The sequence below is a fragment of the Oncorhynchus nerka genome, linkage group LG1 (genome assembly GCF_034236695.1).
Source record: "Oncorhynchus nerka isolate Pitt River linkage group LG1, Oner_Uvic_2.0, whole genome shotgun sequence".
Classification (NCBI taxonomy): Eukaryota; Metazoa; Chordata; class Actinopteri; order Salmoniformes; family Salmonidae; genus Oncorhynchus; species Oncorhynchus nerka.
The window spans coordinates 38,978,011-39,000,456 of NC_088396.1; the positions used below are offsets into that span (position 1 = coordinate 38,978,011).

The window sequence follows — 22,446 nt, forward strand, 5'->3', positions numbered from 1 at the left end:
AAAAACTGAGTTTAAATGTATCTGGCTAAGGTGTATGTAAACGTCCGACTTCAACTGTATGTTTCCCATGCCAATAAAGCCATTCAATTGAATTAATTGAGGAAGGGGGAAGGGGAAGTCGGGGGGGAGAGGGTGAGGGGAAGGGAGAGTTTTTACCCACACTGACTCACATTAAAGACTTGAAAAATGATAATGTATTTATGTTTAGATGAACAAGAGATTTAAAATGAGTAATTAAAGTTACTGAATTTGGCCTATTTTTGGGATGGCCGTTGTCGCTCGGTGATATCATTCCGTGGTCCTGTGTGACTCAGTTGGTCGAGGATGGTGCTTGCATCACCAGGGTTGTGGGTTTGATTCCCACAGGGGACCAATATGAAAATGTATGCACTCACTATTGTAAATCGCTCTGGATTAGAGCATCTGCCAAATTACGAAAAATGTAACATGTTTGACTGGTTCGGTCATTCAGTCCATGCCCTTGTCTTAGATCAGAATAGAGGCAAATAGACCTGGTAATGATCATATCAAATGGAATAAGAATTGAATTATTTCTGAGGTTAGCCAGAGGAGAATGTGATGCTACAGAATATTCAAGCCTCACTATCTTCATGCCAATAAATCTGACACAACTGTAATTTATGTGCTTTTAGTTGAGACATTACCTCACAACAAGATGTGTTTATTCTCCTGTCTTGTCAGCTGACTTTGTAGGGCATAAAGGAGTCTTGAATTATGCTACTTAGATTCAGTCATGCTGCATTTATTGATGGTTTCAATGCACAAATGATATATGAGTTTCAGAGGGAAGATACATGATACCGGCGGTGGTGGTGGTGGAGGTAGGGGACTGTTACCCAACAAGATGAAGGGTTGACTGGGCTGCAGTCTCTGGCAAAGCCAGGGGAGGGTTGGAGAGTTGGGTCTGGGGGGGGCTAGTGGCAGATGGGTATGAGCTAAGGGCTTTGGTCAGGGAAAAAGTTAGCAGACTTGGTTGGGCAGTGCTTTGCTGTCCCTACCAAAGCACCCACTTCTAGGGTCCAGCATCCATGTAACGTGTTCATTTCCAATAAGTAGTGTACATAATTCTGTTATGATTCTCAGCCCATTAATGAATAGAAAGTAGATCCTAGATGTATTCTTCAGTCAGACAGAACACTGTGGGGGTGATATCTGTCACTGTTTTAACATATGTCCACACACAGACAGTGCATCAGGGCCGGGCACAGACCTTTCAGGGAGCAGGTGCTCAAACTGTATTTTAGTATATAGTGATTGGCTAGTCTAGACTACCTGTGTTGGGTTGTTGATGTTGGGTCTTTCTGCCTTAGCCAACCAGACCCAATATTGATGATGTAAATCAAGGGTTATCCTGCTGTAGCAGAACTGTTGATTTGTAAAGTAGGTAGCTTGCTACACGACTGGTAAGCGCATCTCCCAAGCTCAAGCCATGCATGTTTGGGTACTGGGCGCACACAATCTCTGTACAGGGTAAGGGTAATGGTGGGGTGGCAAAACCTGATGACTTCACAATGACTTGGGGGCAGTGGGTTCAAAACAACAATGGCAAAGGGCCGGTGGGAGGGCACAGGTAGACCCCTTTCTGTGCACGTGCCTGCAGTGCCTCTATGAATGTCTAATCTAAAATGAACTCACTGAAAATAAATGGTTTGAAGCTAAACAGTTTTGTTGGCTGAGAGGCTGTTCAAAACTGATTTCTGTCATATGTTCCCTGACTACACTTTTATTGAACTCTGAGAGACTGTGATGCTTATTTAACATGTGTTTTCTTTCCATAAATAGTTCATTGTCAGGTTGAACACTCTCTGAAGCATCTTTTCTGAGCACAACATAATAATTGGCCATTAGTGTCTTTCTACTACCAGCTTCTATATGTACGATGTTGAAAGGTTCTATGTACGATGCTGAAAGGTTATATTTACGATGCTGAAAGGTTATATTTACGATGCTGAAAGGTTATATGTACGATGCTGAAAGGTTATATGTACGATGTTGAAAGGTTATATGTACGATGTTGAAAGGTTCTATGTATGATGTTGAAAGGTTCTATGTACGATGCTGAAAGGTTATATGTACGATGTTGAAAGGTTATATGTACGATGCTGAAAGGTTATATGTACGATGCTGAAAGGTTATATGTACGATGCTGAAAGGTTCTATGTACGATGCTGAAAGGTTCTATGTACGATGCTGAAAGGTTATATGTACGATGCTGAAAGGTTATATGTACGATGCTGAAAGGTTATATGTACGATGTTGAAAGGTTCTATGTACGATGCTGAAAGGTTCTATGTACGATGCTGAAAGGTTATATGTACGATGTTGTTAGGTTCTAATTCTCAGAGTAAAAACTCTACGGACCATATGAATGCTCAAACCAAGCTTATTCTCCCAGAGGATCAATACAGCTGCATTAGACAAAGACATATTCACACATGCACTGATATTTAACCCTTTCTCATAGGCCGAGTCTCCTCCTACACATCTGAACAACATCATTCTTTACTAAGTGATACGGGCCATAAACTTGTATTTCTCCCCTAACGTGACCTGACCTGATCTCGACCTCCCCTCCATCACTAATCCATGGCTCTCTCCCCTTATCAATGCCTGCCACATGTGATCGCTTCCCTGCACTCGACACACAGCTGTCATGGTGCCTGGTACCAGACTGTGTCGCTTCTCCTCCCAGAGGATCCCTCCCTGATGGCTAACAATAACAGATCCTGACATAATGTAAACGTTATACATTACCCTCTCTCCTTTACATTTCATATTCTCAGAATCCAACACTGCGTTCTGTGCTGGCAAATATACCCAGAGGACAGGAGTAAACCTGTCAGGGGTTGGTGGTTCAACACATGCTGAGAGGAATGCTAAAACACAAGAGGCTTTGTTTGGACAGCTTGTCTGGATGGATAGAGAGGAACAGACATCAAATATCTGCCTGCTTGCTTCACAGTCACTGGTGATCTAAATGACATCAGCTCATATCATGGTGTATGGCTGTAAGCTGTCACCAGTTGTAACCCATGGACTGCTACATTCTCCTGTCACCATGTCTGCTTCCTTTTAATGCATGGTGACATGGAGGCATATAAGTCTACCTGAGACATGTTTACACAGTTGTTTGGAAGCATGCCATGTTAAACCATTTCTGAAGCATACCAAAAGGCCAGGTTATACGAGTTGTTGTTTGGAAGCATGCCATGTTAAACCATTTCTGAAGCATACCAAAAGGCCAGGTTATACGAGTTGTTGTTTGGAAGCATGCCATGTTAAACCATTTCTGAAGCATACCAAAAGGCCAGGTTATACGAGTTGTTGTTTGGAAGCATGCCATGTTAAACCATTTCTGAAGCATACCAAAAGGCCAGGTTATACGAGTTGTTGTTTGGAAGCATGCCATGTTAAACCATTTCTGAAGCATACCAAAAGGCCAGGTTATACGAGTTGTTGTTTGATTTGGTTGTTGTTTCAAACAATCCTTTGATTGTTTCTGTCTGTGTGCTCCAGGTTTACTAACTCGGTCTCTGTCTCTCCCCAGGTTTGCAGACTCTATCCGGGGCATGCTGAAGCTCATCCTGGTCCTGATGATGGCTGGGGCTTCCCTGGCCTCCACCTGGTTCACACTCACTTGTCTAACCAGGCTCACACACCTACCCTCCACTGCAGGTAGGCCTGGTAGAGCATGGTTTCCATGTCAGGAAGTGAGCATTTTACATGTAGGTAGTGCAACTGGCGTACACCCAGAGCATCCTAGAGCCACAATGGATACTTCAATAGCAGACTTGTCCTTTAGATTCAGGAAGGAACACATGGACTTAGTATAGTAAGTAGCCATTGGCTTGTGCTAGTCAGAATGGCTCACAGGAGCAGGAGTGAGGTAGCTGTTTCTGTAGTGAGGCAGCTTCATGTACGGTACCAGTCAAAAGTTAGGACACACCTACTCATTCAAGGGTTTTTCTTTATTTTCACTATTTTCTACATTGTAGAATCATAGTGAAGACATTGCAACTCTGAAATAACACATATGGAATCATGTAGTAACCATAAAAGTGTTAAACAAATCAAAATGGGCAGAGAGGAGCGGCTGCGTCAACAACCCAACACAGGTAGTCTAGACTAGCCAATCACTATATGCTAAAATACAGAACCTGCCCCCTGAAAGGTCTGTGCCCGGCCCTGATGCACTGTCTGTGTGGATCACATCTGTCACTGTTTTAACATATTTATTTATTTTATTTCACCTTTATTTAACCAGGTAGGCAAGTTGAGAACAAGTTCTCATTTACAATTGCGACCTGGCCAAGATAAAGCAGTTCGACACATACAACAACACAGAGTTACACATGGAGTAAAACAAACATACAGTCAATAATACAGTAGAAAAATAAGTCTATATACAATGTGAGCAAATGAGGTGAGATAAGGGAGGTAAAGGCAAAAAAGGACATGGTGGTGAAGTAAATACAATATAGCAAGTAAAACACTGGAATGGTAGATTTGCAGTGGAAGAATGTGCAAAGTAGAGAGAGAAATAATGGGGTGCAAAGGAGCCAAATAAATAAATACAGTAGGGAAAGAGGTAGTTGTTTGGGCTAAATTATAGATGGGCTATGTACAGGTGCAGTAAACTGTGAGCTGCTCTGACAGCTGGTGCTTAAAGCTAGTGAGGGAGATAAGTGTTTCCAGTTTCAAAGATTTTTGTAGTTCGTTCCAGTCATTGGCAGCAGAGAACTGGAAGGAGAGGCGGCCAAAGGAAGAATTGGTTTTGGGGGTGACCAGAGATATACCTGCTGGAGCGCGTGCTACAGGTGGGTGCTGTTATGGTGACCAGCGAGCTGAGATAAGGGGGATTTTACCTAGCAGGGTCTTGTAGATGACCTGGAGCCAGTGGGTTTGGCGACGAGAATGAAGCGAGGGCCAGCCAACGAGAGCATACAGGTCGCAGTGGTGGGTAGTATATGGGGCTTTGGTGACAAAACGGATGGCCCTGTGATAGACTGCATCCAATTTGTTAAGTAGAGTGTTGGAGGCTATTTTGTAAATGACATCGCCGAAGTCGAGGATCGGTAGGATGGTCAGTTTTACAAGGGTATGTTTGGCAGCATGAGTGAAGGATGCTTTGTTGCGAAATAGGAAGCCAATTCTAGATATAATTTTGGATTGGAGATGTTTGATGTGAGTCTGGAAGGAGAGTTTACAGTCTAGCCAGACACGTAGGTATTTGTAGTTGTCCACATATTCTAAGTCTGAACCGTCCAGAGTAGTGATGTTGGACAGGCGGGCAGGTGCAGGCAGCGATCGGTTGAAGAGCATGCATTTAGTTTAGCTTTATATCACCCCCACAGTGTTCTGTCTGACTGAAGAATACATCTAGGATCTACTTTCTATTCATTAATGGACCGAGAAGCATAACAGAGTGTTATGTACAGTACCAGTCAAAGGTTTGGACACACCTACTCAACCCAGGGTTTTTCTTTATTTCTTTATTGTCTACATTGTAGAATAATAGTGAAGACGCTTCAGGTCCCAAAGTAGTCTGTTTCAGAAGAGGTGTTATGTTAGGGCCTGGTCTGGCTCTGTCATATGGCTGTGAGCTACACTAGTTCATTTAGTAGACAAGATTTGCTTATAATTCTGTGGCATTATTATATATATACATTTATTTATAAAGAATACAATTGAACCTAGCTGAATAAAATAGAAAGGATATTTTCTCCAAACAATTTGAGGGAGTGTGCACATGTGCTATTCTGTGTTGAGTGGTTAACATAGAAACAGGTACTCCTATATGATTATTTTAGTTATTTACGTAACTTAGGTTGTGATACAAATGTTGGATTATATGATTCGATTTATAATACATTATATGGCTGCAAGATGCGACTGTAATGAGGATTTGAAAATAGTTGCATGAAATGCATGAGCTCTGCTTTGTTTTTTACGCAGTCTGTATACTCTCCATCAGTCTCTCACTCACAGCTTGACAAGCACTTGATAATGCCACAAATTTCCCAGCGGCAAATATATAACTCACAAGTGATAGGCTAATATTGTCACCCATCAGACTATTCTTGATTTAATCTGGTCTTTACATAAATAAATGTCATCTATGCACTTAAATAGCGAATAGAGGACGCCTTTCCCATGGTTCTTTTTCATGCCAGACAGGTAGGCTATACTCCTGTTGTTAAGAGAAGCAATGTGCTTAATATTAGCAAGGTTGAGAAATATATATATATATATATATATATATATATATATATAGTACTATAGAAAGCTGGTGGGATCCTCTTCTTTTTAATAGAAGTCATCACTCTGTTTTCTCACGCAATTGCATAGCCTATAGAAATGTTGGGCAACATGAGCTCATGGGTTCTCATGAAGTGTTTGATTAGAGTTTCAATCACATTTGCATTGATGTCAGAGTGATTAGAGGGACAATAGAGTGCTGAGTACCAGGCAGTTAGCATGTTTGGTAGGCTACAGCAGCATCAGAGCTTGGAGAAGCCTAATTACCGTGATTAAACGGTCACATCGATTTTGACTGCCACCATGACTCGTCTCTGCCGGTGTGGCGGTAATACAGTCACCGTAACGGCCCTAAGAAAAGAGGACTAAAATATTATCATGGAGCAGCGCCATACTTCCTCTAATAAAGAGGACTAAAATATTATCATGGAGCAGCGCCATACTTCCTCTAATAAAGAGGACTAAAATATTATCATGGAGCAGCGCCATACTTCCTCTAATAAAGAGGACTAAAATATTATCATGGAGCAGCGCCATACTTCCTCTAATAAAGGGATCAACTAGCCACAACCTGGGAGCAACGGATGTAGTGGAGGAACAGAGCAGCGGTGGTTGACTGTGTTTGATACCAGCCGGTCATTAGAGCAGGACGGGGGTGGTAGAACAAAGGGCAGAGAGGATATTCACTGATGCCTGTGTCCCCGGTGCCGTAGTGTCGCCTCAGTTCCTCTGTGGCAGCAGACAGGCAGGCAGAGAGGATATTCACTGATGCCTGTGTCGCCGGTGCCGTGGTGTCGCCTCAGTTCCTCTGTGGCAGCAGACAGGCAGGCAGAGAGGCTGGCAGACAGACAGACAAGCAGATAGACAGGCAGGCAGATTGGCTGGCTCGGTCCTCACAGACAGCGTGTGATTAAGAGCGGTGCTGGGTAATGGGGAGTTGATTTGACCCAATCTGCAGTGATAAAGGAGACGGCCGTGGAGAAAACTGAGAGCCATGCTCTGCATCCCAAATGGCACCTTATTCCCTATATAGTGTACTACCATAGGGTTCAGGTCAAAAGTAGTACACTATATAGAGAATAGGGTGCCAATTGGGACACAAACATGCTCTGCTCCATAGTGATGGCTTAATCCGCTCACCCACCCCAGGGCCCCAGGGCTCAGCCTCAGAGCAGTTGAGACCTTGATCAGTGGCCAAGGCACACAAGCATGAACACACGCGCACACACTACCGTTCAAAAGTTTGGGGTCACTTAGAAATGTCCTTGTTTTTGAAAGAAAAGCAATTTTTTTGTCCATTAAAATAACATCAAATTAATCAGAAATACAGTGTAGACATGGTTAATGTTGTAAATGACTATTGTTGCTGGAAACGGCTGATTTAAAAAAATATTTTTTTACGGAATAAAGCTCATCCTGGTCCTGATGATGGCCTCTTCACTGTTGACGTTGAGACTGGTGTTTTGGAACACAGGAATGATGGTTGTTGATAATGTGCCTCTATATGCCTATGTAGATATTCCATAAAAAATCTGCCGTTTCCAGCTACAATAGTCATTTACAACATTAACAATGTCTGCACTGTATTTCTGATCAATTTGATGTTATTTTAATGGACAAAACATTTGCTTTTCTTTCATAAACAAGGACATTTTTACGTGACCCCAAACTTTTGAACGGTAGTGTCTTTCCCCATGCGCACAAACACACACCATGTGTAAGCATGTGGACACACACACCATGTGTAAGCATGTAGACACACACACCATGTGTAAGCATGTGGACACACACACCATGTGTAAGCATGTGGACACACACACCATGTGTAAGCATGTGGACACACACACCATGTGTAAGCATGTGGACACACACACCATGTGTAAGCATGTGGACACACACACCATGTGTAAGCATGTGGACACACACACCATGTGTAAGCATGTGGACACACATACCATGTGTAAGCATGTGGACACACACACCATGTGTAAGCATGTGGACACACACACCATGTGTAAGCATGTGGACACACACACCATGTGTAAGCATGTGGACACACATACCATGTGTAAGCATGTGGACACACACACTAGATGAGACGCATGCACTCTCTCATACACACACACACACCATGTGTAAGCATGTGGACTGACACACCATGTGTAAGCATGTGGACACACACACTAGATGAGACGCATGTACTCTCTCATACACACACACACCATGTGTAAGCATGTAGACACACACACCATGTGTAAGCATGTGGACACACACACCATGTGTAAGCATGTGGACACACACACCATGTGTAAGCATGTGGACACACACACTAGATGAGACGCATGCACTCTCTCATACACACAAGCACACATGTGCAACCGCACATTACAGTGGCGGAAGGTGCCATTTAAGATGAGGGAGGACAATTTTAATTTTTATAACATTTTTATGAGCATGGCCTTATTTCTATTACAGCATGTTGGATGACTGTCATTCATATTCCATTCACCTTGTTCGATGTAACATCGATAGGTTTAGGCAACTACATGATACTCATATTTTCCCTATACCCTATACCTAGCTTCAAATAAAAGTTTATAACTTAGGTGCACAGTTCAAGAAACAAATTTGAGTAGTCAAGGTGACAGACTGTGACAGACTAACCTGTACCCCTGCACATTGACTCGGTACTGGTACCCCCTGTATATAGCCTCGTTTTTGTTATTTTATTGTGTTACCTTTTTAGTAACTTTAGTTTATTTAGTAAATATTTCTTAACTCTGCATTGTTGGTTAAGGGCTTGTAAGTAAGCATTTCACGGTAAGGCCTACACCTCTTGTATTCGGCGCATGTGACAAATACAATTTGATTTGATTGATTTGACACCTTCAATAACGCCTTGCACACTCTTGCTTGCATTTAGCTGATCTGGGGTGTAATCATTAGTCTAAACAGTTGCAAAATGTTTACTAAACAACTGTTTCTATTGGACAAATTCTGGTAGGTGTCACGTCCTGACCTTAGTTCCTTTGTTATGTTTCTTGTTTAGGTTGGTCAGGGCGTGAGTTGGGGTGGGCATTCTATGTGTTGTTTTGGTTTTCTATGTGTTTGGCCTGGTATGGTTCTCAATCAGAGGCAGCTGTCAATCGTTGTCTCTGATTGAGAATCATACTTGAGTAGCCTGTTTTTCCCACTTGATTTGTGGGTAGTTGTTTTCTGTTTTGTGTGTTTGCACCTTACAGGACTGTTTCGTTCACTCTCTTTGTTGTTTTGTTATTCAGTGTTCAGTTGATTTTTTAAATATTAACATGGACACATACCACGCTGCGCATTGGTCCGATCTTGACTACTCTTCCTCAGATGACGAGGAGAACCGTTACAGTACATTTACATTTAAGTCATTTAGCAGACGCTCTTATCCAGAGCGACTTACAAATTGGTGCATTCACCTTATGACATCCAGTGGAACAGCCACTTTACAATAGTGCATCTAAATCTTTTAAGGGGGGGGTGAGAAGGATTACTTTATCCTATCCTAGGTATTCCTTAAAGAGGTGGGGTTTCAGGTGTCTCCGGAAGGTGGTGATTGACTCCGCTGTCCTGGCGTCGTGAGGGAGTTTGTTCCACCATTGGGGGGCCAGAGCAGCGAACAGTTTTGACTGGGCTGAGCGGGAACTGTACTTCCTCAGTGGTAGGGAGGCGAGCAGGCCAGAGGTGGATGAACGCAGTGCCCTTGTTTGGGTGTAGGGCCTGATCAGAGCCTGGAGGTACTGAGGTGCCGTTCCCCTCACAGCTCCGTAGGCAAGCACCATGGTCTTGTAGCGGATGCGAGCTTCAACTGGAAGCCAGTGGAGAGAGCGGAGGAGCGGGGTGACGTGAGAGAACTTGGGAAGGTTGAACACCAGACGGGCTGCGGCGTTCTGGATGAGTTGTAGGGGTTTAATGGCACTGGCAGGGAGCCCAGCCAACAGCGAGTTGCAGTAATCCAGACGGGAGATGACAAGTGCCTGGATTAGGACCTGCGCCGCTTCCTGTGTGAGGCAGGGTCGTACTCTGCGGATGTTGTAGAGCATGAACCTACAGGAACGGGCCACCGCCTTGATGTTAGTTGAGAACGACAGGGTGTTGGCCAGGATCACGCCAAGGTTCTTAGCGCTCTGGGAGGAGGACACAATGGAGTTGTCAACCGTGATGGCGAGATCATGGAACGGGCAGTCCTTCCCCGGGAGGAAGAGCAGCTCCGTCTTGCCGAGGTTCAGCTTGAGGTGGTGATCCGTCATCCACACTGATATGTCTGCCAGACATGCAGAGATGCGATTCGCCACCTGGTCATCAGAAGGGGGAAAGGAGAAGATTAATTGTGTGTCGTCTGCATAGCAATGATAGGAGAGACCATGTGAGGTTATGACAGAGCCAAGTGACTTGGTGTATAGCGAGAATAGGAGAGGGCCTAGAACAGAGCCCTGGGGGACGCCAGTGGTGAGAGCGCGTGGTGAGGAGACAGATTCTCGCCACGCCACCTGGTAGGAGCGACCTGTCAGGTAGGACGCAATCCAAGCGTGGGCCGCGCCGGAGATGCCCAACTCGGAGAGGGTGGAGAGGAGGATCTGATGGTTCACAGTATCGAAGGCAGCCGATAGGTCTAGAAGGATGAGAGCAGAGGAGAGAGAGTTAGCTTTAGCAGTGCGGAGCACCTCCGTGATACAGAGAAGAGCAGTCTCAGTTGAATGACTAGTCTTGAAACCTGACTGATTTGGATCAAGAAGGTCATTCTGAGAGAGATAGCGGGAGAGCTGGCCAAGGACGGCACGTTCAAGAGTTTTGGAGAGAAAAGAAAGAAGGGATACTGGTCTGTAGTTGTTGACATCGGAGGGATCGAGTGTAGGTTTTTTCAGAAGGGGTGCAACTCTCGCTCTCTTGAAGACTGAAGGGACGTAGCCAGCGGTCAGGGATGAGTTGATGAGCGAGGTGAGGTAAGGGAGAAGGTCTCCGGAAATGGTCTGGAGAAGAGAGGAGGGGATAGGGTCAAGCGGGCAGGTTGTTGGGCGGCCGGCCGTCACAAGACGCGAGATTTCATCTGGAGAGAGGGGAGAAAGAGGTCAGAGCACAGGGTAGGGCAGTGTGAGGCAGAACCAGCGGTGTCGTTTGACTTAGCAAACGAGGATCGGATGTCGTCGACCTTCTTTTCAAAATGGTTGACGAAGTCATCTGCAGAGAGGGAGGAGGGAGGGGGAGGAGGATTCAGGAGGGAGGAGAAGGTGGCAAAGAGCTTCCTAGGGTTAGAGGCAGATGCTTGGAATTTAGAGTGGTAGAAAGTGGCTTTAGCAGCAGAGACAGAAGAGGAAAATGTAGAGAGGAGGGAGTGAAAGGATGTCAGGTCCGCAGGGAGGCGAGTTTTCCTCCATTTCCGCTCGGCTGCCCGGAGCCGACCGTTTCGTTCCGTTTGCCTCCGTAGGTCCCTCCCCGTTTCGTTCCGTTTGCCTCCGTTTAAGAAACCTTTTACAATAGAATCGGTGCAATGAATACACCCCTAATCACCCGCACACTCAGTTCATACTGCGACATACAGCATCAGCACTTTGCTCGTTGTATAATTCCTTCTCTCATCTACGCACATCTAACCTTTACCCTTTGCTTATGAACTTTAGTGCACAGCACAACAGCTGTCTGTGACCAGGCACAAAAACCTATCCAAGCCAAACCCTCACACCATAAACGTTTACCTCTACACAGCCTATGTCATTGTGACCATATTAACATTGTCAATAAACTAGAACTAATGCGTTAGTAAACCCACAATCCAATCGATATGTAAAGTTCTGTGTACGATGTACAACAACCTATTGTCTTTCTCTCTCTTTGAGTCAGCTATTCACCATATTTTATGCACTGCTGTGCTAGCTAGCTGTAGCTTATGCTTTCAGTACAAGATTAATTCTCTGGTTGGACAACAATTCACACTGCAAGAGCTCTGATAGGTTGGAGGACGTCCTCTGGAAGTTGTCATAATTACTGTGTAAGTTTATTGAAGGGGGTGAGAACCATGAGCCTCCTAGGTTTTGTATTGAAGTCTATGTACCCAGAGGAGGACAGAAACTAGCTGTCTTTAGCTACACCATGGTGCTACCCTACAGAGTGCTGTTGAGGCTGTTGTAGACCTTCATTGCAAAACAGTGTGTTTTAATCAATTATTTGGTGACGTGAATATATGTAGTATAGTTTTATCCTAAAAAAAAGATTATTTTTATGAAATTCACTGAGGATGGTCCTCCACACACACACACACACACACTTGGGACATTGGCCAGCACTAACTGACACAATTTGCCTTTTGCGTTGGAACAGAAACATCCCTCTGTGCCCTGAGAATAACTAAATGTAGTCAATCTCATGAAAAGACCCAGACAGGCTGCACAGCAGGGTTTTTGCCTGTGGTTTATTCCCTATCCAATACCCACTGTTAAACCACCATTGACTTACCTGGAATGACATTATGAGTGATCTTTGATACCTGTAGGAACCCGGAGGCCGGTATTTGTTCTCATGGAGACACTGTTCTCACGGTCTCGCTAGACTAGTGTAATTTCACACTAGTTATAGTGCCATATCTAATGCACTCTGTGAACTGTTGATGTAAAAAGGTATTTTTAAGTCGCATTTTATTGATTCATTGATTTAACACACACATTGACTCCCTGTCCTCTGCTTTATACAATGTGATTTTTGATTGTTTTACTGATCGATTCATTGATTAATTAACCCTCCGCCCCTCTGTCCTCCCCTCAGCCACCCTGTACACCTCCTGTATCGTATTGGGCATCTTCATCAACAGTAGTGTGCCCATCTTCTTTGAGCTCTTAATCGAAACCGTGTACCCCGTGCCCGAGGGCATCACCTGCGGGGTGGTCACCTTCCTCGGTAACCTGGTCACCGGCTGCCTCCTCTTCTTCCTCACCTTCTACACCACAGGTAAGACCGACAGGCCGATCACAGGTACAACACAGAGAGAGAGAGAATTAAATGAGAGGAGACAGCCCTAGAGCAGCGGGTCAGATTCCAACCCAGATGAAGAGGTTGGATGTGCCATCCATTACCACTGAGGAGCATTTAAAGAAATAGATAGATACATTAGCTTTTGAGACCTTTTAAGTTATAAAATGTATTTTGATTACAATTAAAAACACTGTTTTATCGCTCCCAGACTGGCATTCATTGTCTGAATCTTGCGGAACTTCATGTGAAATATGTAAGCACAGCATACAACAGAAAGGACAGAATATCTCTTCCTGGTTGGAACAGAAGCAGGTCGGGAGCCTGTAGTGGAGCCAAACCATCATACCTCCTCTTTGTGTGTTCATCCCAAATGGCACCCTATTTCCAATGGGCCCTGGTCAAAAGTAGTGCTCTATGGAGGGAATAGGCTGCCATTTGGGAAGAAACCTCTGTTTCCCTCCCCTTTTAGCTGAGCTCCTTTCTGTTTGCAGAGCTCCTCTGGCTGATTAACCTTCACAGTAAGGTCAAACGCATCACAAAGTCAATCAGGTGGAATGATGAATAATGCGTAGAGAAACTTGACAGCATTCCCCTCTCAAACACTCTGGAGTAAATAGATAGAATATACTGTATACATATTTATACATACTGAATTTGTATTTATGAGATTCACACACACACACACACACACACACACACACACACATGCACACAAACACATACTCACACACACATTCTCACACAAACACACACACTGGCAAGTCCCCCTGGTGGTAAACTGTATGAACTGACAGATACAGCTGTTGCCTGACAACTACATTCTGTCATGATCTACTAACTGGCTGGTCCCTCAGAGTACAGGTGGTGGATAGTCAGCCCTTAATTAGGCTGGCCACCTTGGACCAGAGGCTCTTTCTTCACTAACAAAGCTGACACCCGGACAGTGCATGTTCACCTATTTGACTGTGAGTGTTCCTGTTCCACCCAGCAACAAGCAGAAAGGGATTCAGGAGATTCGACAGGTCAGGCAGCAGAAGCAGAAGCCAGGTGCTGATGAATAAACATCAGTTTAGGGACCTTTACACTGTGATTCTAATCACTAGCGATATGTGTACAGTTTCCTCAGACTGGAGCGAGCTAGTGATTAATCATGAATTACCCATCAGTATAGATACATGCTTTCCAAATTGTACACTATCCTCTTCATAGTGCAATACTTTTGACCAGGGCCCATAGCGCTCTGGTCAAAAGTAGTGCACTATATTAGGGAATAGGGTGCTGTTTAGGACACAGACACCGTGTCATGTGGACAGCCAGGTGGTGTCAGATAGAGATGTCTGTAGTGTAGGATCAGAAAACTGATACAGGCCTCATAAAGTATACATTTTCCCCCTTCTAGTCTGTGGTGGTGAATGATAGCCTGCTGGATGTGTACAGAGGGGTTTGTTTGTGTACTGGAGACTGAGGACCCATGTGGTCAGAACTGAGAAGGGAACAGTGTTGGCAGCTTCCTCTCTCCCTCTGACACCCAGGAAGATTCAACCGAGATTAGAGCGCTTTGGCACAGCTTTAGCTTTTCAAATCTGACCTTGTTGCGGTCACAGAGAGTAGTGTGGTTTGTTACCCATTGGTCTCACTCGCTCTCTCTCTCTTCTGTTCTGCTCTAAGTGATGCTCAGAGGCTATACCCAGCTGAGGCTGGTCTGAGATCTGTAATTATGGCCCCAGACATCTTGAGTAGCACACTCTTGTGGTATTCCTGTGTGGACTGCACACTCTTAATGACTGCCAGCAGCTCAGACCTTTATAAATAGAGCAGTTGGTGTTCCTCAGGGCTGAGTGTTAGGACCAATTCATATGATATTTACATGTCTCTAGGAATGTAGAGCCCATTGGTTTAGATACTAGTTGAGATACTAATAACTACAGCTAAATCCAACTAGTTCCTGTTGATCAATCATTGGGGATGAACTGAGGAGAATATACACCACTAACAGTATGATGAAGCTCCAATATTTTCTCTCCTACCTGTAATTCATCTGTCATTAATTTCAGCTTATAACCGTAATTGATGTGACAGATATGTTGGTGTGGAATTAAAGCTGAACTCCATATAAATCTTAGCCTTTTCAAAATCCTCCCCACTCCCTCCTATATTTAAAATTGGCAACCTCAGCCTCAAGGATGTTCATTTATTTTTTGGCTACGTTTTTTTAAAGAAGTTATACATTTGTAAATGTATTAAATGTCTATTTTAATATCACCTTAGTGGGTCCCAACGGTCTTCTATCCCAGCAGAGTGTTTTGTCCAAAATGGCACCCTATTCCTATTATGTAGTGCACTACTTTTGACCAGAGCCACTATATAGGAAATAGGGTACCATTTGGGAAGCAGTCGAGCCTAATCCCCAAGGTCACTTAACCACTGAGTCTGTCTGAAAACATGAATGGAGACAACACTGGCTATATGAATACATACTGCTACAGTTGTTGGTACTTTAGAGTTCATCTGCTAGTTGTTTATGTGATTTAGCTATGGAGTGGTGGGTGGAATAGAGAGCAGGGAGCCGTATTGTTGAGCATCAAAGACTCCTCATCTATGTGGAGGAGTTAGGGCTTGTGTGGGGTAGGCGGCAATATTGGTTGCGTTTGTTAAGACTTCAACACGGGAAACAGAAATAATTCACAGAGCTGAAATAATTGCCACTCTTCTGTTTTCTTCAAACTTTAGGATTGAGGTCAGGGGTTTGTGATGGCCACTCCAATACCTTGACTTTGTTGTCCTTAAGCCATTTTGCCACAACTTTGGAAGTATGTATGGGGTCATTGTCCATTTGGAAGACCCATTTGCGACCAAGCTTTAACTTCCTGATTGATGTCTTGATGTTGCTTCAATATATCCACATCCTTTCCCTCCTCATGTTGCCATTTATTTTGTGAAGTGCACCAGTCCCTCCTGCAGCAAAGCACGCCCACAACATGATGCTGCCACCCCCGTGCTTCACGGTTGGCATGGTGTTCTTCGGCTTGCAAGCCTCCCCCTTTTTCCTCCAAACATAACGATGGTCATTATGGCCAAACAGTTGCATTTCTGTTTCATCAGGCCAGAGGACATTTCTCCAAAAAAGTACGATCTTTGTCCCATGTGCAGTTGCAAACCATAGTCTGTTTTTTTTATTGCGGTTTTGGAGCAGCGGCTTCTTCTTTGCTGAGTGGCCTTTCAGGTTATGTCGATATAGGACTAATTTTACTGTGTATATAGATACTTTTGTACATGTTTCCTCCAGCATCTTCACAAGGTCCTTTGCTGTTGTTCTGGGAATGATTTGCACTTTTCGCACCAAAGTACATTCATCTGTAGGAGACAGAACAAGTCTCCTTCCTGAGCGGTATGACGGCTGCGTGGTCCCATGGTGTTTACACTTGCGTACTATTGTTTGTACAGATGAACCTGGTACCTTCAGGTGTTTGGAAATTGCTCCCAAGGATGGACCAGACTTGTGGAGGTCTACCATTTTTTTTCAGAGGTCTTGGCTTATTTCTTTTGATTTTCCCATGACGTCAAGCAAAGAGGCACTGAGTTTGAAGGTAGGCCTTGAAATACATCCACAGGTACACCTCCAATTGACTCAAATTATGTCAATTAGCTGATCAGAAGCTTCTAAAGCCATGACATAATTTTCTGGAATTTTCCAAGCAGTTTGAAGGCACAGCCAACAGTGTATGTAAACTTCTGACCCACTGGAATTGTGATACAGTGAATTATAAGTGAAATAATCTGTCTGTAAACAATTGTTGGAACAATTACTTGTGTCATGCGCAAAGTAGATGTCCTAACCGACTTGCCAAAACTATAGTTTGTTAACAAGAAATGTGTGGAGTGGTTGAAAAACGAGTTTTAATGACTCCAACCTAAGTGTATGTAAAGTTCCGACGTCAACTGTATCTGGAATCTGTAACCTTTAGTGAGTGTTATGGAGGCAGCGAAGACCATAGCTCCGTGTAGAGACATGTTGATCCAGAACAATGATTTTGTTTTGCAGTTGCTCTTTCATTTCTGGGATGTTTTTGAATGATTGTGGTGGGAACAGTTGATACTATAATCACACCTCCTATTTGAAATACACACAGTCATATTAAATGACACAACAGTCTCAATGTCTTCCCACCTAGTCTGAATATTCTGACAGTAATAGAAAGTTATTATTCTCATTTTGTTTCATTGAACGTTTAATGATTTCATTTCGATTAGTTAAGTCATATTTATATCAGATAAATGTCAGCAAGCTTCTTTCCCCTAAAAACAAACAGAGGAAAGTGAGAATGGGAGGAATAAATCAGTCTGAAACGTGACGTCCATTTTAAACGCACCAGCATCATTGGCCACAATTAGGAATAATTGCGGCAGCAATAAGTGACTTCTGCTCGCGACTCAGCCTCTGTGCGTGTGTGAGTTTGCGTGTGTGTGTGTGCGCGTGGGTAAGTCTGTGGCTGCCATGAAATTGTGTCAGCTATTGTCATGCAAATACATGCTTGTCTCACGATAATTGACTGTTAATTAACATTAACACATTTAGCATCCCCAGGCATTCACACATACAAGCTGCGTACAGGCTGCTGATGCGTGCCTTTGGAACATCTACATTTCAAAAAGTTAAATAAATCCATTAAATATACACCATCACAATAAATCTATTTAATGTACACCATCACAATAAATCTATTTAATGTACACCATCACAATAAATCCATTTAATGTACACCGTCACAATAAATACATTTCATGTACACCGTCACAATAAATCCATTTAATGTACACCGTCACAATACATCCATTTAATGTACACCGTCACAATAAATCCATTTCATGTACACCGTCACAATAAATACATTTCATGTACACCGTCACAATAAATACATTTCATGTACACCGTCACAATAAATACATTTCATGTACACCGTCACAATAAATACATTTCATGTACACCGTCACAATACATCCATTTAATGTACACCATCACAATACATCCATTTAATGTACACCATCACAATACATCCATTTAATGTACACCATCACAATAAATACATTTAATGTACACCGTCACAATACATCCATGATTTATTTTAGGCAGGTCTAAAGAAACATTATGATTTAAAGAAAAATGTATTTCAGAAGAACAGAATATGAGTTGTTGGCCTACTTTATGTTATCTGGCTAAGTGCCATTCCAGAGGCTGTAGGCTTGTTCATTTAGCAGACAAGATATGCTTATAAGTCCCAAACCATTATTTTATATTATATGATTTTATAGTAAGAACAATATAATTGAACTTACTGAATACAATAGAAAGGATATTTTTCCCATTCCGGAGAGAGTGTGCATATGAAGTGGCTATGTTGAGGGTAAAAGTGATCATTTGAAACAGATCCTATACGCTAGATTTAGAGTTATTTGGAGACTTTACGATACAAACCTTAGAATGATACAAACCTTAGAATATCTTAGAAATCAAAACATACAGTAAGTTTGGACACAACTACTCATTCAAGGGTTTTTCTTATTTTTTTAAACTATTTTCTACATTGTAGAATAATGGGGAATACATCAACTCTGAAATAACACATATGGAATCATGTAGTAACCAAAAAAGTGTTACACAAATCAAAATATATTTGAGATTCTTCAAAGTAGCCGCCCTTTGCCTTGATGACAGCTTTGCACACTCTTGGGATTCTCTAAATACATAAATAAATAAAAACCCTGGAATGAGTAGGTGTGTCCAAACTTTTGACTGGTGCTGTATATGGGCTGCACTAGGGGCTATTGATTTGAGAAAGTCACACAAAAAACTTGCACTCCTTTCCTCAGACTACACACACTGTTTTCTCATCAAGCCATAATATTTTCACCCATCAGACTTTCTCAATTTAATTTGTCATTACTAATAATTATCGAATGAGCAGAAATAGGGGCAGGAACAAGTCATCCGTATGCACTGGAATAGCGAATAGAGGCCATTTCCACACAGTTTGTTTTTCAATCATGCCGGGTAGGATACCTGTGTTTTATAGCGGAGCTTGTGCTTAATATGAGCAGCTGAGAAATAAATGTCAGCCTATTCATTAAATATATAAAAATCGCTGTTACTAGGCTATTCAAAATCAAATACAGTTGGCCTCCATGTTACTAGGCACTGCATCACAGTGCTAGAGGTGTCACTAAAGACCCGGGTTCGATCCCAGGCTGTGTCGCAGCCGGCCGCGCCCGGGAGACCCATGAGGCATTGCACAATTGGCCCAGCGTGGTCCAGGTTAGGGGAGGGTTTGGCCGGCCAGGATGTCCTTGTCCCATTGCGCTCTAGCAACTCCTTGTGGCGGACTGGACGCCTGCACGCTGACTTCGGTTGGCAGCTGTACGAGGTTTCCTCTGACACATTGGTGCGGCTGGCTTCCGGTTTAATTTGGAGACAATTAAACCGGACATTTTGAATCAGTTATTTTTTGTCATATTTATTTTGCCATGCGTAATATGCTATGTATTGTATAACAGCACAATCATTATTTTAATTCCATTATTTTTTTCGGGCTTGGGCTCATAAAAATGCCTATGTGCCTTTTTCCACTCAATTGGTCAGGAGCTGGGACTCTACAAGGTGTGGAAAGAGTTCCACGGGGATGCTGGCCCAAGTTGACTCCAATGCTTCCCACAGTTGTGTCAATAAACTCTAATATGCATATGTGGTTTTGAAAGAATCATCACCTTACAAAGCACTGTCCATTTAGTGTAATGTTTCAAACAACACCCAAATGACCATGTTTTCCACTCAGTTTCAACCTGTTTTCTTTCTTCAAATTGATAGATGACAGTGAGGTGAGTTTTAAAAGCATGATACTGTTTTGATGATAAGTGTTTGATGTGATTTTCGATTGCATTTGCATTGATGTCAGAGTGGTTAGAGGGACAATGGAGCCCTGGCTACGAGGCCATTAGGACCTGATGGAGGGACAATAGAGCCCTGAGTACCAGGCCATTAGGACCTGATGGAGGGACAATAGAGCCCTGAGTACCAGGCCATTAGCGACCAGACTGTCATTAGCGAGTTGGGTTCTACCAACACATATCCAGAATGCATAAAAGGAGATTACCTCAACAGTCATGGAATTTTACTGTGGTCGTGACTCATGACAGCCTGTGTGGCAGTAATACGTTCACCACAACGTGCATAGGGTGAGGTGTCAGAGCTAAATAGCCGTCTGTGTCTGGCCTTGACGCACTCCCCCCAGTCCCTCGTGTCCCTGCTTTGTGTACCAGCCTGTGGGTGTCTGCAGCGGTTTATGTTATTCCACTTCCTCTCGCTGGTGAGGGCTATTTATCAGCTTTTAGACCCTCACTTCTGAAATTGACAGAGACACAGACAGAAGGAGAAGAGAACACCTACCTAATATTGAGTTGCAACCCCTTTTGCCCTCAGAACGACCTCAATTCGTCAGGAGCTGGACTCTACAAGAGGTTGAGAGAGTTGCACAGGGATGCTGGCCCATGTTGACGTCAATGCTACCCATAGTTGTGTCAAATTGGCTGGATGCCCTTTGGGTGGTGGACCAATCTTGATACACACAGGAAACTGTTGAGCGTGAATAACCCAGCAGTTCTTGACACAAACTGGTGCGCCTGGCACCTACTACCAGACCCGTTCAAAATCTTTTGTCTTGCCCACTCACCCTCTGGCACACGTACACAATCCATGTCTCAAGGCTTAAGCTTCCTTCTTTATCCTGTCTCCTCCCCTTCATCTACACTGATTTGAAGTAGATTTAACAAGTGACATCAATAAGGGATCATAGCTTTCACCTGAATTTACCTGGTCAGTCTGTCATGGAAAGAGCAGGTGTTCCTAATGTTTTGTACACTCCGTGTAGAGCCAGAGGAAGAAGTGAAAACATAATTTCCTTTTTAACTGAGCACTGAGGTACTGGAGCTATGATGGCTTGTGAGGAATTGCATCGTCGTCTCTCTCCCCAGAGGCTCTTTCATTATTACTGTTCAGAAAGGGAAATTATGTCCACTCCTATTCCCCTTTGATTTGCTGTTCAAGCAACTCCAAATAGTTTTGCTTTCTCTCTTACTTTCCACACACTGCAGCCCTGCTACTCCTCACTGATGATGTCACTGGGACCATTGGCTGCTCTTGAGCCGGTTAGTCACTTCTTTACCACCAAATACCTGACTGGATTACCTAAGAGATTTGGTTGGTTGGTGGGCATACATAGACACATTAGCATTCATTCAGACTCCACACCAATTCACACATCTCTCCTCCCAACATCTCTCCTCCCTCTCTGTTCTCTCTGTCTTCATCTAAATGGATGAGTCTGGGTCAGGCAGGCTGTGGAGACAGAGCTGTCAGATAAACACAACTCCCATAACTTCCCACACAACATGTTACTGATCTAACCTGATTAATGATTGTGCTACTTCAGGATGAAACATCTTCCACCTCATCACTTCTCTTAACTCTCTCTGTCCACTGAGCTCTGGACTCACAGATGTTCTCTCTCTCTCTCTCTCTCTCTCTCTCTGTGTCCACTGAGCTCTGGACTCACATGTTCTCTCTCTCTGTCCACTGAGCTCTGTACCCACAGATGTTCTCTCTCTCTCTCTCTCTCTCTGTCCACTGAGCTCTGGACTCAGATGTTCTCTCTCTCTCTCTCTGTCCACTGAGCTCTGGTCCCACAGATGTTCTCTCTCTGTCCACTGAGCTCTGGACTCACAGATGTTCTCTCTCTCTCTCTCTCTCTCTCTCTCTCTGTCCACTGAGCTCTGGACTCACAGATGTTCTCTCTGTCCACTGAGCTCTGGACTCACATATGTTCTCTCTCTCTCTGTCCACTGAGCTCTGGACTCACATATGTTCTCTCTCTCTCTGTCCACTGAGCTCTGGACTCACAGATGTTTCTCTCTCTCTCTCTGTCCACTGAGCTCTGGACTCACAGATGTTCTCTCTCTCTCGGTCCACTGAGCTCTGGACTCACAGATGTTCTCTCTCTCGGTCCACTGAGCTCTGGACTCACAGATGTTCTCTCTCTCTCTCTGTCCACTGAGCTCTGGACTCACAGATGTTCTCTCTCTCTCTCTCTGTCCACTGAGCTCTGGACTCACAGATGTTCTCTCTCT

The 22,446-nt window shown here is 43.6% G+C and overlaps 1 protein-coding gene across 1 annotated transcript in view; it reads left to right on the plus strand.

The window, feature by feature from the left end:
- The window catches only part of LOC115130055 (solute carrier family 49 member 4-like), an 81,901-nt gene that overhangs the window by 55,380 nt on the left and 4,075 nt on the right, over positions 1-22,446 (plus strand). Inside the window, exons 7-8 of the mRNA XM_065018591.1 lie at positions 3,569-3,696; positions 13,066-13,248. Coding sequence (XP_064874663.1) covers positions 3,569-3,696; positions 13,066-13,248 — 311 coding nt within the window. The remainder of the gene's footprint in view (positions 1-3,568; positions 3,697-13,065; positions 13,249-22,446) is intronic.